The sequence below is a fragment of the Tamandua tetradactyla genome, chromosome 3 (assembly GCF_023851605.1).
Source record: "Tamandua tetradactyla isolate mTamTet1 chromosome 3, mTamTet1.pri, whole genome shotgun sequence".
Lineage (NCBI taxonomy): Eukaryota > Metazoa > Chordata > Mammalia > Pilosa > Myrmecophagidae > Tamandua > Tamandua tetradactyla.
The window spans coordinates 19,157,261-19,176,047 of record NC_135329.1 but is presented as its reverse complement, the minus strand read 5'-3'; the positions used below and the strand labels follow the sequence as shown (position 1 = coordinate 19,176,047).

General features: G+C 43.0%; 1 protein-coding gene across 1 annotated transcript in view; it reads right to left on the bottom strand.

The window, feature by feature from the left end:
- CSGALNACT1 (chondroitin sulfate N-acetylgalactosaminyltransferase 1) overlaps positions 1-18,787 on the bottom strand; it is a 91,746-nt gene that overhangs the window by 31,486 nt on the left and 41,473 nt on the right. Inside the window, exon 3 of the mRNA XM_077152657.1 lies at positions 1,490-1,591. Coding sequence (XP_077008772.1) covers positions 1,490-1,591 — 102 coding nt within the window. The remainder of the gene's footprint in view (positions 1-1,489; positions 1,592-18,787) is intronic.

The window sequence follows — 18,787 nt, the reverse complement described above, 5'->3', positions numbered from 1 at the left end:
ATATTTCCAGATTTGCTGAAACCCATCCACTGGGTAGTGGACATGAATTCTAATAATTCATGCTCGTCATTCCCAAGTAGAGATGAGAAGGATATTGCAATGCATTAGAGTGGAAGGATTTTTATTTCACTTACTTAGATCTCTCTTAAACAAGGGCCATAGCTTTAGATTGCTGCTAGTTTTAAACAGTTAGTCCTTGATTGCGTTAGGACAGGGATCAGCAGACTTCTCCAGTAAAAGGCCAGATAATAAATAGCTGAGTGTGGCAGATCATACAGTCTCAGTTACAACACTCAACTCTTCAGTGGGACCACAACAGCAACCATAAACACGCTGTAAACAAGTGGGTGCAGCTGTGTCCCAACAGGGCTCTACTTACAAAGACAGGTAGTAGGCCAAACTTCACCAGCAGGCTGCCGCTTGCTGACCTTTGCTTTAGAATGTCTGAAAAATTATAATTAGCATTCTGATCTTGTGCCCACTAACATGAAATTAGTCATGAATTGTAAGAAGAAATATGCAAAAATGTGCACTCAATTTTGGGACTCTCACCTTTCAACTGACTATCATTCTAATAGCATTTACTAGACACTCCAAACAGAGGGTCCTATTTATATTTAAACCATCTGGATCTATTCAGAATATTTCTGCACTATGTACTACCAATAACCCTCCAAGGTTCACTTCTGAAGGAAGGAACTATCCAACTGATTATTCAACTGGAGCCCTGAAAAAGCTCACTTTCAAGCCTGTGGGAGCCTGGCCATACTACCATGGCTTCTTCAGTGATAGAAAGTCCTATAGGGGTTTGGGTTTTGTTTCTAATGAAGAAAAACATCCACATCTGCTGTTTTGGGATACATTTGTTTCCCATGCATCTGTCCAACTAGTATCAACATACAACCCCGGTCTAAAGTTTTGGTTAAATAATTTCTGTTTAATGGAGTGGATTCTGTTTAATCAAGGATCCAGCCCTTGCTTCTGGCTTCCCCATAATCTCTCAAAATGTATAATGAATGAAAGGCAAAAGGATGAGACCTTTTGCTAAGATGATAAGATCCCAACATGGCTATCACTCTTGGCTTTACTAGCTGTGATCGAGATGGAACTCATTTCACAGCTGTGTTCTCCCCAATTCCCCCTCTGCAATGGAACGTGCCAGAGCCTGCAGTGCTAAGAGTGATTATATCCAGTCATGCAGAAGCCCAAAGAAGCCAGCGCTGCCTACCCTGGCTGCTCAGGGCAGTTTGTCTTAACTGTCGAAGTCAACACCCCTGCACAATGACGACCAGTGTCAGGCAGGGTGGTCTCTCAGGGAAGGAGGGGGCAGAACCCTCCCTGCCTTCACACAAGGCCAGCAACCAATCAACCTCCAGTTCACCCACAGTGTTAAAGGAATATATATAACTAAGCACAAGTTTCAGCCTTGGATATGTACTTTTGAGCCAGGTTACCATGACTCCTTATTACAGTCCCATATCATACTCACTTAGAAGTGTTTTCAAGTATTCCTTTGACCTCATTCATTTGCTCTTTCCCAAAGTAAACAACAGTGAGATGAATTCTCCCATCCTGTTGGATGCACACCTCCCTAGAAAACAAAACACATGTATGTCTGGTTCCTGTTTTCAAATTAGCTGGCAAGGCCAAACAAATAACTTCTTCATAAAGTACAAAAGGGTCTTAAAGTCAGTGAATGGGGGACAGAGCAGAGTTGGGGCTCTGAGATGTTTCCAGTTGGGCATCACATTGTATTTATGTTTATCGTACAAGAAATCTGTGAAATTTAAATGTGCAGATCGGGTGAATCAAAACGCAGAAAAAAAGGGGCCACAGATCCAATCTCCCACAGGCTCAGCCCTTCCCCTTCTTTGCTAGAAGAGGCCCATGAAGTAGGGACAACATCAATTCCATTTTACAGATGAGAAAGTTCAAGTCTAGAGAGGGAAAGACCTGACTCCTGATCTCTGAGTCTCTTTCCTTGCGTGTGCCAAACACAAATAATCTTAAAGATCGAATGAATAGAAGTAATATGTCATTCTTTCGTTTTGTACTTTAGAAACCCTGGTACCATCCAGTGCTAGGACTGTGACTGTTTCACCCTTCTCATAGCAACAAGAGAGAGAAGCAGATAAAGTTACCATCACTACCTCCCTATTTCTCCTCTCTGACTGTGATGTCCCAAGCACTCTGCACCTTATGCTCCAGGGTCCCTATAAAGCATCCATTTGGTCCTTTCCTTCTCAGCACTGGGCTTTGGTTGAAAGGATTATGTACCCCAGAAAAGCCATGTTTTAATCAGGATCCAATCCTGTACAAGCAACCTTTTCTTTTAATCCCTATTCAGTACTATAGGATGGAAACTCGATTAGATTGTCTCCATGGAGATGTGACTCACCCAGCTGTGGATATTAGCCTTGGATTAGAGGAGATGGGACTCCACCCATTCCAGGTGGTCTTGATTAGTTTACTGGAATCTTTTAGATGGGAACATTTTGGAGAGACAGACAGAGCTGCAAGAACCATGAGAGCCCACACGGCCAGAGACCTTTAGACATGAAGAAGGAATATGCCCATGGGGGAGCTTCATGAAACAAGAAGCCTGGAGAAAAAGCTGGCAGATGTCACCATGTGCCTTTCCAGTTGAGAGAGAAACCCTGGCCTTTCTTGAGTGAAGGGAACCTCTTGTTTATGCCTTAATTTGGACGTTTTTATAGATTTGCTTTAATTAGGACATTTTCATGGCTTTAGAACTGTAAACTTGCATCTTAATAAAGTCCCCCTTTTTCAAAGCCGTTTCATTTTTGGTATATTGCATCTCAGACGCTAGCAAAGTAGGACAACCTCTATAGACCCACCCTCTCCGCCAAAGTTTATTTGTCCTTTGCCCATATCCTTCCTATTCTCTCAAGGGAACATTTAGCTGATCTGTTAAAAAGCCTCTGTCAAGGGCTGCCTGAGTAGAAATTGTTGAATGTGTTATTTATGTGCATGTGTGCATATATTTAGACCTACACATATACGGTATTTATATCATGTATATGTGTATGGGTCTTAGTTTGTTTAAGCTGCTGGAATGCAATATGTCAGAAATGGAGCGATTTTTAAAAAGGGAATTTAAGTTGGAAGTTTACAGTTCTAAGGCTGTAAAAATGTCCAAATTAAGACATCAACAAGAGGTTACCTTCACTCAAGAAAGACTGATGCCACCCAGAACAGCTCTGTCAGCTGGGAAGGCACATGGCGAAGTCTGCTAGTTTTCTCTCCTCATATCGCGAGGCTCCCCCAGGGGCATTTTCCTTCTGCATCTCCAAAGGTCTCTGGCTGCGTGGGTTCTGTTGGCTCTAAGCTTTTTCCAAAGCGATTCCCTTTTAAAGAATTCCAGTGAGCAACCCCACCTTGCCTAGGCAGAGACACATTTCTATGGAAATCATCTAATCAAAATTTACCATCCACAATTGGGTGGATCACACCTCTATGGAAACAATAAAACCATCCCCACCCAGCAATAATGAATGAGGATCAAAGAACATGGCATTTCTGGGGTACAGGACAGTTTCAAACCAGCACGGAGTGTGTCTTAGTTTGCCAGAGCTACTGTAACAAGGTACCACAATTGGCTTAACAGTGGGAATTTATTATCTCACAGTTTGGGAGGCTAGAACTCCGAAAACAAGGTGCTGGCAGGATGATATGTTTTCTGAAGTCTGCAATGTTCTGGTGGTAGTTTGCCAGCAATCTATCATTCCATCTTGGTCTTCATCACATGGCCGATTCTCTCTCCATCTGTCTCCTACTGTGTCCGAATTTCCCCCACATACAAGGACCCCAGTCATATCGGATTAAAGCCCACTCTGATTCAGTTTGGCCTCACTTTAACTAATAACATTTTCTAAGATCCTATTAATGGAAGAGGACACATCCACTACAGACGTAGGATTTGATCATGTCTTTATGGGGGCATGCTTCAATCCATAACCATGCCATGTAAATGTATTTAAGTGTATATGTGTAAGTGTAAACATATGTATATGTACACATGCATATATATGTATAATTTTGAGGAGAGTTTTCTGGAATCAAGTTAATGGAAAGATTCTACTGGTGAGATTTTGTGATATTTGCATGCCTTTACATTTTGTTCCTTTAATCTCTGTGTTGGCTTTTTCCCCTAAACCCCAAAGCAACAATCCATATCATAAGCTTTCCAGAAATTCCTGAGCTTTGTAGACACCAAGTTTTTCAGTGCTTTTTATAATGACATCAAAAGGGACTGACTCACATGAAATACCTAGAGTAAGAAATTCATGGAGACTGAAGTAGGTTTCAGGTTACCAGGGGTCAGGGAAGGGTTGGGAAGGAATAGGGAATTTTTGCTTAATGGGTGCAGAGTTTCTGTTTGGGATGATGGAAAAGTCTGGGTAAGGGATGGGGGTGACAGTAGTACAACACCCTAAATTCAGTGGTAATTAATACCGTTGAATTATATATTTGAAAGTGGTTAAAATGGGTAATTTTCAGTTGTAAATACGTTACCACAGTAAAAAGTGGAGGGAAAAAAAAAGAGTGACTGTCTTGCTGAGGTTGCTGGAAGAAATCCAAAGAAACAGAAGATATGGCTCCCATCCTTAAAAGAACTTACTGGAGAACTAAAATGAGCTCAGATAAAACAATCAGACACCTCGTGACCCTGTTAATTAGTACAGGGAATTAAGAAAGCAAGGCAATCCCCGTGGGCAGAATGGCTGGGGCCTGGAAGGATGGGCAGGGTTGAGAAAGGTGGAGAGAAGGAAGACGAGAACTCCAGCTGGAAGACCTATCCGGGAAGTTTATATTGGCCCTGGCAGGGGGCACGTAGGGCTCCCCCATTCCCAGGCTCTGTCCTGACAATTCTCAGTTTCTTTCCTGGGGAAGGAAGGCACAGGCTGCTCAGGAAGCCAGCCATAACGGCAGGGCCCTGAGAAGCAGACAAGGCACAGGGAACAGAGGCGTGGGGTGTGACAATGTGCTTCAAAATCGAGAGCTCGCTAACAGCTGCAGTCCCTGCTGACTGAGTCATTACCTACCAACAACAAAATTCTCCTTACATAAAAGACCCCTTTTGCACACTTGCCAAATAATGCTTTAACTTCCTTTGCCAGGGTAGAATAAAAGCGCGCACACAGAGCCAAGTACCAGAGAAACTGTGCTTTAAAATTATGTGTGCAGTTGGAAAAAATCCATCTCAGAATCAGGAGAGGGTCACCCGCTGAGCCTGAATGAAAGGCAGTCTCATTTTTCTAGTAACATCTTTCTGTATCCCTCTCTGGCAATTTAAAATCTATTCAGAGCACTTCCTGTTTTCAAGAAATAAAGCAGAGATGGATTGGCTCTTTACTCTTCATTGACAAGGTGAAGTTTCCAAAAAAGGCAAAGCAGGATCTGTTCTGAGTTCCACCTCCAAGTGTCCATTCTGTTTATTCATTTATTTCTTTCTACAGTCACTCAACAAACATTAGTTGATCAATACAATATATCAGATACTCTACTAGGAGAGCCTTAAAAGTCGATAAGACATTTTTTGTCTTTGAGAAATTTTCCCTCTGTTGTGCATAACTCAAGCTATCTATAATGCAATAAATAAATGCTCTATAAGTGTCTGAGCAATAGCGCAATGAAAAGACTATCGTTTCCAGTTTGAACGGTCTGAGGGTTATTTTTAAATATAATTCTTACTAGACTCTATCCCCTGGAGAGAAGAGCGTGTATGTGAGTAATTCTGAATGCAGGCATGTTGTTTGTGCTTTGGGGACAAATGGTTCAAAAGTAAGGAAAATAAGTGGAGTGCAGAGCATTTTTAGGGCAGTGAAATTATTTTGCATGCTATCGTAATGGCGGATACATGACATAGGCATTCATGAGAACCTCTAGAACTATACAGCACAAGGAGCAAATCCTGATGCAAACCATGGACTTTAATTAATTATAATGTATCAAAATTAGTTCAACAATATGTAGCAAATATACCACACTAATGCAAGATGTTAATAATAGAGAAAACTGTGTGCACTAGAGAGGGGCATATGGAAATTCTCTGTACTTCCGCACAATTTTTCTCAAAACCTAAAACCATTCTAAAATATAAAAGCCTATTTAAAAAAGTAAAGGAAAAGGGATACGAAGGGAGGAAAATTGTATTCATTGAGTATGCAGACTCCTGGCTTTGTGCTATTAATTATTTATACCTGGAAACAAACTGCCTGGATTCCTTGAGTTGGCTTACATGTCCCTGATAACGTATCTCTATAAATATCTCGGTCATGTTTTATGCAAAACTTTTGGAAACAAATCTCAGGGAGCTCCTACTGCTTAAGAACCCTTTGGGGGAGGGCTCTTCATTTTCAACAGTTGCTTTGCATTTAGCTCCATGATCCCACTTGGGTCATTTCCACCCCTTAACTTGTATGGTGGTTTGGGGCTAAGCACCCTAGAAAAACACGCTCTTAAACTTAATCCATTTCTGTGGGGGTGAACCCATTGTTAAGTAGGGCCTTCCGCTGAGATTACATCAGCTAAAGGATGGCCAAGTCAATCACGATGGGTCTTTATCCTATTATTAGAGTCCTTTAAAAGCTAGAATGACATCCAGACCAGTAGAGAAACAGCCAAGGAGGGAGGACCAGAGACTGAACATCAACAGAGCCAAGTAGAGAAGGGAGAGGCCAGAAGAGGCTTGCCATGTGATCGAGGAGCCCAGGACCAGAAAGTCAGTCTTTGGAAGCATCACCTTCATGATGACTTGATTTCCAGGACCAGAAAGTCAGTCTTTGGAAGCATCACCTTCATGATGACTTGATTTGGACTTCTCCCAGCCTCAAAACCATGAGCCGATAAATGCCCATTGTTTAAGCCAACCCAGGGCACGGTACGTCCTTGGGCAGCCAAGGAAAGTAAAACAACCTGGAAGCCTGAAAATTCTACTTCCATTTCACAAAGACCTTGCCATTTTAGGAGAGTTCCTTTTTGGAAAATAAACTGTTCCTTCTTCCCCAGGACATTATACCTTGGAGTACAGAGACTATTTAAGATATATTTTCAGTCAGACAACATGTACCGTGGTCACACACCTATATTTCTTTTTCCCAAGAATTCAAAAGTGCTTCCTGGCCTTTGGGCTCTGTTATTCATCTGTATGAGAGCACATGGAATGAGGTGAGCGGCCACCACCCTGCCCTTAGTGCACAGATGACATGAGATCAAATGGCCTGGCCAAGCTATGGAGCCCATGGTGGCATGCAGTCCAGGTTTCCTAAGGACCAGCCTGGAACTCATTTACTACTCCAGGCCACCTTAAACGGATGAAGGATGGACCTATGAAATTCTACAGCTTGGTCTTAACTGTCTAGGACCCCACCACCAAGCTGAGTGGTTTGTATGACCAGGTGGAGGGTAAAAGAAGCCACCAGACATTGCCAAATGTCCCAGGAGAAGGATGCAAAACTGGCCCCCATCTGGAACCAGTCCTAAGAATCAGTTTCAGTAAAAACATCTTATTCATCAGAGGAGAGGCATGATGGTGAAAACCAAGCATGCAGCTAGCGTTTGTCTTCTTCTCTAGGCAGAAGACTCACAGGTGAGTCCTAAGGAGAGCCAGAGCTGCAAGAAACAACTGAAGGGCTTTCTATACAGAAAGGAAATGATAAAGGCTGCCAGGAGTTTAAGCTAGGACTTTTGGGGAATACTTTTGGAAGCATGCAGTACCACCCTGGGGGGTGAGGGTACAGCAGCAGCAGCAGCCTCCTTGGTGGCATTAGTGAGTGCCAACTGTTGTTGAAAGCAGTGAGTTACCTGCATGCAGCTGATGCCCACACAGTGGGTGGAGGCTGAACTTGTGTTTGAGAACACGTGAGATATCCCTGGGGTTATCTGGAAAGCCTGGGAGGGGGGTTAACAGGTTGGAAAGCTTGCCCTAGCTGGTGAAAGAATGAGGGCAAAGAAAATGTGTCACGACAATGAGTGATCCCTGTTTTTGTACCTCAGGCTGAGCAGCCTAAGGAGACATGGTTTCCTAACAAACATGTACAGAGCACCTCTGTAGTGCAACGCATTATTCTCATTGGAGTGAGATTTACAAAGAATAATCGTGTGTGGATTCTTGTAGGGGGATCAACTGTGCAGGACTGCCTGACACTTTCCCGAGGTTGGCCCTGAAAGCAGTGCATCCCAGGAAACCCCTCAGTCAGAGACAAACTGAAACTAGTTGTCATTTTACCTGCCTCGGGGACTTTATAGTCTACTGGAGGGAAGAGACAGTTGATTGGCTATAATATAAGGCAGGATGGAAGAAGTGTAAAAACAGAGGTGCAATGAGCCAAGGGGTGCAGAGGAGAGAGTGGCCCATTCCTAATGGGTGGGAATGTCAAGGAGGAGGGAGCGCCAAGCTGAGGCTTCACAGGTGAGAAGGCTCCACACAGATAAAGAGAATTGGAAATAGAAAAGGCACAGATGCCAGGAAATCACCTCACCATTGTTTTCTAAGGCAATTTTCCCTCAGATGTATCAGGTGTGAGAAGAAAACCCCATTAGATTTTAAGTAGTGTCCCCATGCAAATGAAATGATACATAACAGCCTTTAGGTCCCAAAAATGTGCTGAGGCCTGCTGTGACAAAGAAAGTAAACTGCCCAGGCACGAAGGGATTGGAGAAGGACCAGGTACTACCTGATAGGGAACAGAGAGTGGCTGGGGGCTTTTAGAAACGTGGCTTTTTAAAAATAAGACTCTTCTTTTAGTTTTGGGGTTCCCCTCTTTCCCTTGCCCTTACCAAGCTGAATCAAGGCAGGATTCCTCTTTCCATGATTTGGGTGGTCTGATCCGTGTTAAGAATGAGAGTGAACTTTGACACACAACCAAGCAATTGGGACCTACTTTCTCAGCTGTCCATTGCAGAACAAAAAGCGAGGGCATTTTCCATTTGACCACTTCCTACTCTTGCATATGTTTTCTACATAACGAGTGGCTCAAATGAAAAAAGAAACAACTACTATTCAGTGCCCAAAGAGAGACCTTTATCCAAATAAGGTGAATGGTGCAGATTAGTGTTTCTCAAACACATTAACCATAAAATTCTTGGGTGCCACACTTCTTGATGTACAAATAGAGAATGGCCTATGTGAGAGGTAGAAGGGCTGGGCAAAGGGGAAGGACAAAACTATGGAAGATGCATTTTCTTTATGAGAAACCCAAGGAACACTAGGGATCTACCTCTACCACAACCCTACATTTGATGACCTGAGGTCTTTCTGTTAGCTCCACCTCCCCCATCTTCCATTTAGCCTGGCCACAACACTCAAGGTTCATTTCAATTTCAGAGACGATAGTCATTATTTGAAAAAAAAATTTTTTTTCAGAACCATCTCAACAGTGTTAAAGAAAATTCAAATACATGACTTCCCTGATTCTGTATTAAAATATCCTAAATTCCTTGAGAGGAATTTAAGAACAGTCAAAGAGAAAGGAGAATAGCACAAGTAAAGGAACCTACTATATCTGAGAAGGAACACAGCAACATCAAAGAGGGTTCTAGGTACAGCTGGATATAGTCAAAACAAAACTCAAGAAAGTTGGAACGAATCGAGGAAGACAAAGTCATAATGAATCATTTCATAAAAATTCTTTCTTTTTTTCCCTTCTGGGACAGGCTCAAAGAAAAAGACCCAAAGAAAACCTACAGCTTTGTTTTCTGAGCTTCTTCCTGCTCTTGCTATTCAAGTACACAGTGAAGTAATAGAGTAGTTCAAGATTTGTAACCTGGAAGTTAAGGGAAACTAAGCAGCTAAATTTGTTTGAATAGTTTCACAGGCAAAATGAGGTGATTCAAAATAAATGAAAAAGGAAAACAAGACGAGCACGCAGGTTTAAACGAACACATTATCGGGCAAAGGGGAAACATAAAAGTAGGAGCTGAGTTCTCCCGGTGCCACAGGACAGGGAACACCCCCTCGCCATGAAGTCCGCACCCACCCAAGGGCGGCGAGGGGGGTGTCCCCAGGAGAGGCAATGACACGGGTGAGGCACCCACAAACGAGCCAGGAGGCGACAGCAGCAAAGGAGGAAGAAGCTGCTGGAGTAAGAGGCCCTCAGGCTTCCGTGAACAAAAAGGGAGTCCCGGAGCATGCAGGCCCCAGGCAGCGGGACAGCACGGAGGACAGAGGGGTCCCCCCTGGCTGGGGGGGACCGAGGGGGACAGCAGGTTCTCATCCCTACTTAGGGAGAGCAAAATACTGAAACTTTAGCTTCATGGCATTTTTTTTGGGCAAATCCCAAAGCATCCATTCGGTGTTTGTTGTCTTTTATATAAAGGCCCTTAGGATCCAGCGCTGGGAAAAGACGTATCCCACCTGACACCGGAAGGTAGGTTTCTTTTGTTCAAACGCTAGCCTTGGTCCTTTCCTTTTATCCACGTTCAGACCTGGCTTTTTTGATCAATTGTGGCTGTTTCCCTTGCTCCCAGCTCCCTGATAAACCTATTCCTCTTTCCATAGGGTTGCTGAGTCCTGGTTCATTTATCTTTACAAAAGTGGTTTTATTAAACTTGCATTTTTAATATGTCATTCTTAAGATTAGTGGAGATGATTATAATAGAGAAGGAGAATGAAATAATCACGATAAGCAATTTCTTAGTCCATGTGGTCCATGGTACCTGGAATTGATACTGTCACCAGGGCCATTCCCAGGCACAGTTCTGAAGCAGGACAGCTTGCTCTCTGGCTCCCTGCATACTGCACCCCATGCCTGGCTGTCACCCCTAGGTGAGCCCTTCTCTGCAGGGTCAGGAGCTGCTTTATCTCTCAGGACTGGGCCTGTGCTCTCTTGGAAATTCGAGTTTCCACGTCTATTCCTTCTGTCCAGCAAGACATGTATGTTCTCTGCCTTTACTTTCTGGGTCTTTTCTAGATGAATGAAGAGCAAATTGGGAATTTGGGGTGAAAACCTGAAACTACCTGTAACACCAGTTTTAGAATGATAAGGGAACCCATTTGGGCCACTGCATTTACTTTACAGACGAAGACGCTAAAGCCCAGACACACGAAATGACTTGGAAAACTGTCCTCAATCAAATGGTATCTGGGCCAAGTTTACATTTTAAAGGAGGGGCACTGGGAGGATTCATGCTTTAAATACATTTCCCTCAACTAATGATAGTGAGAAGCAGCAAAAATCTTTCCAATGATCAATGAAAGGGACACAATCTACTGCCATAAAGCTCCCAATGCAGAGGCCGAGGAAAGAAACAGGGGATTTTATTTTAGCTCTGTGTGGCTCCCAGCTCCAGGAAGTGGCTCCAGAAGTGAGAGTGAGAGAGGGAGGCAACAAGTAAGCAGCAGACTGCGGAGGAGAGGAGGCAGCCCGGGGGACAGCTGTGGATGCCCACAGGAACCCCCCGTCTCCCACCTCCGGTTTCAGAAGCACAGGGAGAAGGAACAGCTGCAGCAGAATATTTTGGTCTCTTCACATTTGGAAAAGCAGAGAAGGCAGGCAGAACGATCCCATCTGCACAGTTTGAAAGAATCCCTGCAAAAAAGGTGGATTTGGCAGAATCAAAGATGCATTTATTTTATTTACAATCCCATATGTCAGCCCCCTTGAGGATGTATCTTACATGTAGCTCCTGCCCCGACCCCACCACTACTGCCTCATCGAACCATCTTCCCTTTTTTTTTTTTTTTTTTTTTTTTTATTTTATTTTATTTTTTTTTTATTAACGGAAAGAAAAAAAAGAAATTAACACAACATTTAGAAATCATACCATTCTACATATGCACTCAGTAATTCTTAACATCATCACATAGATGCATGATCATTGTTTCTTAGTACATTTGCATCAGTTTAGAGGAACTAGCAACACAACAGAAAAAGCTATAAAATGTTAATATAAAGAAAAGAAATAAAAGTAGTAGTAATAGTAAAAAACAACAACAACAACCAAACCAACAAGCAAACAAAAACAAAAAAAAACCCTATAGCTCAGATGCAGCTTCATTCAGTATTTTAACATGATTACTTTACAATTAGGTATTATTGTGCTGTCCATTTTTGAGTTTTTGTATCTAGTCCTGTTGCACAATCTGTATCCCTTCAGCTTCAATTACCCATTGTCTTACCCTGTTTCTAACTCCTGCTGAACTCTGTTACCAATGACATATTTCAAGTTTATTCTCGAATGTCCGTTCACAACAGTGGGACCATACAGTATTTGTCCTTTAGTTTTTGGCTGGATTCACTCAGCATAATATTCTCTAGGTCCATCCATGTTATTACATGGTTCACAAGTTTATCTTGTCTTAAAGCTGCATAATATTCCATCGTATGTATATACCACAGTTTGTTTAGCCACTCTTCTGTTGATGGAGATTTTGGCTGTTTCCATCTCCTTGCAATTGTAAATAACGCTGCTATAAACATTGGTGTGCAAATGTCCGTTTGTGTCTTTGCCCTTAAGTCCTTTGAGTAGATACCTAGCAATGGTATTGCTGGGTCGTATGGCAATTCTATATTCAGCTTTTTGAGGAACCGCCAAACTGCCTTCCACAGTGGTTGCACCCTTTGACATTCCCACCAACAGTGAATAAGTGTGCCTCTTTCTCCGCATCCTCTCCAGCACTTGTCATTTTCTGTTTTGTTGATAATGGCCATTCTGGTGGGTGTGAGATGATATCTCATTGTGGTTTTGATTTGCATTTCTCTAATGGCCAGGGACATTGAGCATCTCTTCATGTGCCTCTTGGCCATCCGTATTTCTTCTTCTGGTAGGTGTCTGTTTAAGTCTTTTTCCCATTTTGTAATTGGGTTGGCTGTCTTTTTGTTGTTGAGTTGAATAATCTCTTTATAAATTCTGGATACTAGACCCTTATCTGATATGTCATTTCCAAATATTGTCTCCCATTGTGTAGGCTGTCTTTCTACTTTCTTGATGAAGTTCTGTGATGCACAAAAGTGTTTAATTTTGAGAAGCTCCCATTTATTTATTTCCTTCTTCAGTGTTCTTGCTTTAGGTTTAAGGTCCATAAAACCACCTCCAGTTGTAAGATCCATAAGATATCTCCCAACATTTTCCTCTAACTGTTTTATGGTCTTAGACCTAATGTTTAGATCTTTGATCCATTTTGAGTTAACTTTTGTATAGGGTGTGAGAGATGGGTCTTCTTTCATTCTTTTGCATATGGATATCCAGTTCTCTAGGCACCATTTATTGAAGAGACTGTTCTGTCCCAGGTGAGTTGGCTTGACTGCCTTATCAAAGATCAAATGTCCATAGATGAGAGGGTCTATATCTGAGCACTCTATTCGATTCCATTGGTCGATATATCTATCTTTATGCCAATACCATGCTGTTTTGACCACTGTGGCTTCATAATATGCCTTAAAGTCAGGCAGCGCGAGACCTCCAGCTTCGTTTTTTTTCCTCAAGATGTTTTTAGCAATTCGGGGTACCCTGCCCTTCCAGATAAATTTGCTTATTGGTTTTTCTATTTCTGAAAAATATGTTGTTGGGATTTTGATTGGTATTGCATTGAATCTGTAAATCAATTTAGGTAGGATTGACATCTTAACTATATTTAGTCTTCCAATCCATGAACACGGTACGCCCTTCCATCTATTTAGGTCTTCTGTGATTTCTTTTAACAGTTTTTTGTAGTTTTCTTTATATAGGTTTTTTGTCTCTTTGGTTAAATTTATTCCTAGGTATTTTATTCTTTTAGTTGCGATTGTAAATGGGATTCGTTTCTTGATTTCTACCTCAGCTTGTTCATTACTAGTGTATAGAAAAGCTACAGATTTTTGAATGTTGATCTTGTAGCCTGCTACTTTGCTGTACTCATTTATTAGCTCTAGTAATTTTGTTGTGGATTTTTCTGGGTTTTCTACATATAGTATCATATCGTCTGCAAACAGTGATAGTTTTACTTCTTCCTTTCCAATTTTGATGCCTTGTATTTCTTTTTCTTGCCTAATTGCTCTGGCTAGAACTTCCAACACAATGTTGAATAATAGTGGTGATAGTGGACATCCTTGTCTTGTTCCTGATCTTAGGGGGAAAGTTTTCAATTTTTCCCCATTGAGGATGATATTAGCTGTGGGTTTTTCATATATTCCCTCTATCATTTTAAGGAAGTTCCCTTGTATTCCTATCTTTTGAAGTGTTTTCAGCAGGAAAGGATGTTGAATCTTGTCAAATGCCTTCTCTGCATCAATTGAGATGATCATGTGATTTTTCTGCTTTGATTTGTTGATATGGTGTATTACATTAATTGATTTTCTTATGTTGAACCATCCTTGCATACCTGGGATGAATCCTACTTGGTCATGATGTATAATTCTTTTAATGTGTTGTTGGATACGATTTGCTAGAATTTTATTGAGGATTTTTGCATCTGTATTCATTAGAGAGATTGGTCTGTAGTTTTCTTTTTTTGTAATATCTTTGCCTGGTTTTGGTATGAGGGTGATGTTGGCTTCATAGAATGAATTAGGTAGTTTTCCCTCCACTTCGATTATGTTGAAGAGTTTGAGGAGAGTAGGTACTAATTCTTTCTGGAATGTTTGATAGAATTCACATGTGAAGCCGTCTGGTCCTGGACTTTTCTTTTTAGGGAGGTTTTGAATAACTAATTCAATCTCTTTACTTGTGATTGGTTTGTTGAGGTCGTCTATTTCTTCTTGAGTCAAAGTTGGTTGTTCCTGTCTTTCCAGGAACCTGTCCATTTCTTCTAAATTGTTGTATTTATTACCGTAAAGTTGTTCATAGTATCCTGTTATTACCTCCTTTATTTCTGTGAGGTCAGTAGTTATGTCTCCTCTTTCATTTCTAATCTTATTTATTTGCATCCTCTCTCTTCTTCTTTTTGTCAATCTTGCTAAGGGCCCATCAATCTTGTTGATTTTCTCATAGAACCAACTTCTGGTCTTATTGATTTTCTCTATTGTTTTCATGTTTTCAATTTCATTTATTTCTGCTCTAATCTTTGTTATTTCTTTCCTTTTGCTTGCTTTGGGATTAGTTTGCTGTTCTTTCTCCAGTTCTTCCAAGTGGACAGTTAATTCCTGCATTTTTGCCTTTTCTTCTTTTCTGATAAAGGCATTTAGGGCAATAAATTTCCCTCTTAGCACTGCCTTTGCTGCGTCCCATAAGTTTTGATATGTTGTGTCTTCATTTTCATTTGCCTCTAGGTATTTACTAATTTCTCTTGCAATTTCTTCTTTGACCCACTTGTTGTTTAAGAGTGTGTTGTTGAGCCTCCATGTATTTATGAATTTTCTGGCACTCCGCCTATTATTGATTTCCAACTTCATTCCTTTATGATCCGAGAAAGTGTTGTGTATGATTTCAATCTTTTTAAATTTGTTAAGACTTGCTTTGTGACCCAGCATATGGTCTATCTTTGAGAATGATCCATGAGCACTTGAAAAAAAGGTGTATCCTGCTGTTGTGGGATGTAATGTCCTATAAATGTCTGTTAAGTCAAGTTCATTTATAGTAATATTCAGGTTCTCTATTTCTTTATTGATCCTCTGTGTAGATGTTCTGTCCATTGATGAGAGTGGTGAATTGAAGTCTCCAACTATTATGGTATATGTGTCTATTTCCCTTTTCAGTGTTTGCAGTGTATTCCTCACGTATTTTGGGGCATTCTGGTTCGGTGCGTAAATATTTATGATTGTTATGTCTTCTTGTTTAATTGTTCCTTTTATTAGTATATAGTGTCCTTCTTTGTCTCTTTTAACTGTTTTACATTTGAAGTCTAATTTGTTGGATATTAGTATAGCCACTCCTGCTCTTTTATGGTTGTTGTTTGCATGAAATATCTTTTCCCAACCTTTCACTTTCAACCTATATTTATCTTTGGGTCTAAGATGTGTTTCCTGTAGACAGCATATAGAAGGATCCTGTTTTTTAATCCATTCTGCCAGTCTATGTCTTTTAATTGGGGAATTCAGTCCATTGACATTTAGAGTTATTACTGTTTGGATAATATTTTCCTCTACCATTTTGCCTTTTGTATTATATATATCATATCTGTCTTTCCTTCTTTCTACACTTTTCTCCATGTCTCTCTCTTCTGTCTTTTTGTATCTGACTCTAGTGCTTCCTTTAGTATTTCTTGCAAAGCTGGTCTCTTGGTCACAAATTCTCTTAGTGACTTTTTGTCTGAGAATGTTTTAATTTCTCCCTCATTTTTGAAGGACAATTTTGCTGGATATAGGAGTCTTGGCTGGCAGTTTTTCTCTTTTAGTAACTTAAATATATCATCCCACTGTCTTCTAGCTTCCATGGTTTCTGCTGAGAAATCTACACATAGTCTTATTGGGTTTCCCTTGTATGTGACGAATTGTTTTTCTCTCGCTGCCTTCAAGATCCTCTCTTTCTCTTTGACCTCTGACATTCTAACTAGTAAGTGTCTTGGGGAACGCCTATTTGTGTCTAATCTCTTTGGGGTGCGCTGCACTTCTTGGATCTGTAATTTTAGGTCTTTCATAAGAGTTGGGAAATTTTCAGTGATAATTTCTTCCATTAGTTTTTCTCCTCCTTTTCCCTTCTCTTCTCCTTCTGGGATACCCACTACACGTATATTTGTACGGTTCACATTGTCCTTGAGTTCCCTGATACCTTGTTCAAATTTTTCCATTCTTTTCCGGATAGTTTCTGTTTCTTTTTGGAGTTCAGATGTTTCATCCTCCAAATCACTAATTCTATCTTCTGTTTCTTTAAATCTGTCATTGTAGGTATCCATTGTTTTTTCCATCTTTTCTACTTTATCTTTCACTTCCATAAGTTCTGTGATTTGTTTTTTCAGTTTTTCTATTTCTTCTTTATGTTCAGCCCATGTCTTCTTCATGTCCTCCCTCAATTTATCGATTTCGTTTTTGAAGAGGTTTTCCATTTCTGTTCGTATATTCAGCATTAGTTGTTTCAGCTCCTGTATCTCATTTGAACTATTGGTTTCTTCGTTTGACTGGGCCATATGTTCAATTTTCTGAGCGTGATCCGTTATCTTCTGCTGGCGTCTGGGCATTTAGTCAGATTTCCCCGGGTGTTCGACCCCACAGGTTGAAAGATTTTTCTGCGCAGTCTCTGGGTTCTGTTCTTCCTATTCTGCCCAGTAGGTGGCGCACGTGGCACACGCCTGTCTGTGGGTTCCACCAGCGAAAGTTGCTGTGGGTCCCTCAACTCTGGAAAACTCTCGCCGTAGGGGAGGTTCGGCAACCGAAGCGTCTTGGAAGAATGCCAGCCGGCCCGGGGTTCCAAACGCGGGGAGGGTCGCCGGCTGTCGCAGCACAGGAGAGCGTCCGGCCAAATTAGCTAGTCGGCCCGGGGCACCAAGCGTGGCGGGAGGGCGCCAGCTGTCGCAGCCCGGGAGAGTGCACTGCTCCCAGCCGACGGGGGAGTCACGTGTTTGGAAGGGATCCCCCGGTCACTGTTCTCCGCAGTCTGGGGATTTCCGACCCAACTATCTCAGTTGTTCCGGGGGGCCTCGTGTGGTGGGGGCACCAGCCGCCGCGGCCTAAGGGGACCGCCTGTCCAATTCTACCAGCTGGCCTGGGAAGGTGGAAGGGAGGGACTCCGGTCGCTTGCTGTCCCACCCAGGAAAGCCCGTGCCCCTTGGTGATCTCACCGGAGCTGGTTCTCCCAGATAGTCAGCCGTTCCAGGATGGGGTACGCTGTCCCTTTGATCTCCCTCGTGGCTCCGGGAGCTGCTCTGTATTATCTCCACTCCCCCAGTAGTTGTTCTGGAGGATGAAAGGTGAGGGCGGCAAGGCTGTCGAGGTTGGTAGCGGAGGAGCACGGTGAAGGCGGGGGAAGAGGGCACCGTGTTGGTTGGAGAGCAGCTGGAGCAGGAGGGGGAGGAGGGGGGTAGGGAGGTCGGGCGGCTCGGCTGCTGCGGGGCGCGTGCGCCGCGCGGCGGTCCGGGGGAGAAAGAGAGGGGGTAGGGAGGTCGGGCGGCTCGGCTGCTGCGGGGCGCGTGCGCCGCGCGGCGGTCCGGGGGAGAAAGAGAGGGGGTAGGGAGGTCGGGCGGCTCGGCTGCTGCGGGGCGCGTGCGCCGCGCGGCGGTCCGGGGGAGAAAGAGAGGGGGTAGGGAGGTCGGGCGGCTCGGCTGCTGCGGGGCGCGTGCGCCGCGCGGCGGTCCGGGGGAGAAAGAGAGGGGGTAGGGAGGTCGGGCGGCTCGGCTGCTGCGGGGCGCGTGCGCCGCGCGGCGGTCCGGGGGAGAAAGAGAGGGGGTAGGGAGGTCGGGCGGCTCGGCTGCTGCGGGGCGCGTGCGCCGCGCGGCGGTCCGGGGGAGAAAGAGCCATCTTCCCTTTTTGTAACTTATAGGAATGGAAGATCTGAGGAAGAGGGTAAGAGAAGCAAACCACTGCGGTTCATCTTCTCTGATGTTCCAGGCCTCAGCTGTTAACTGAGGGCCCATCCTGACACCAAATCCTCAGGAAAAGGATCCACCCACAGCCATGTGGAGTGGTTGTGGCACAAAACAAATACAGGCTCGGGAGAGCCACAATAAATGGAAAGATGGGCCCAGCGGAGTTCCTCCTCTCCTCCAGGCATTCTCTCAGGCTACAAAAAAAAGTGAACAATAAATACTATATCCTCAAAATACAGTGTGGGTGGGACACAAGCAACTCTCAGTCAAGACGAGCAGTAGTGAAGGAGAATTCACCATACGCTGTCGGAACTAATAGAGAGTCTGGGGAGGCCTCTGTACACGATGCAGAAGTAAGACAGAAAAAAAAATCAACATTCCAAGAGTAAC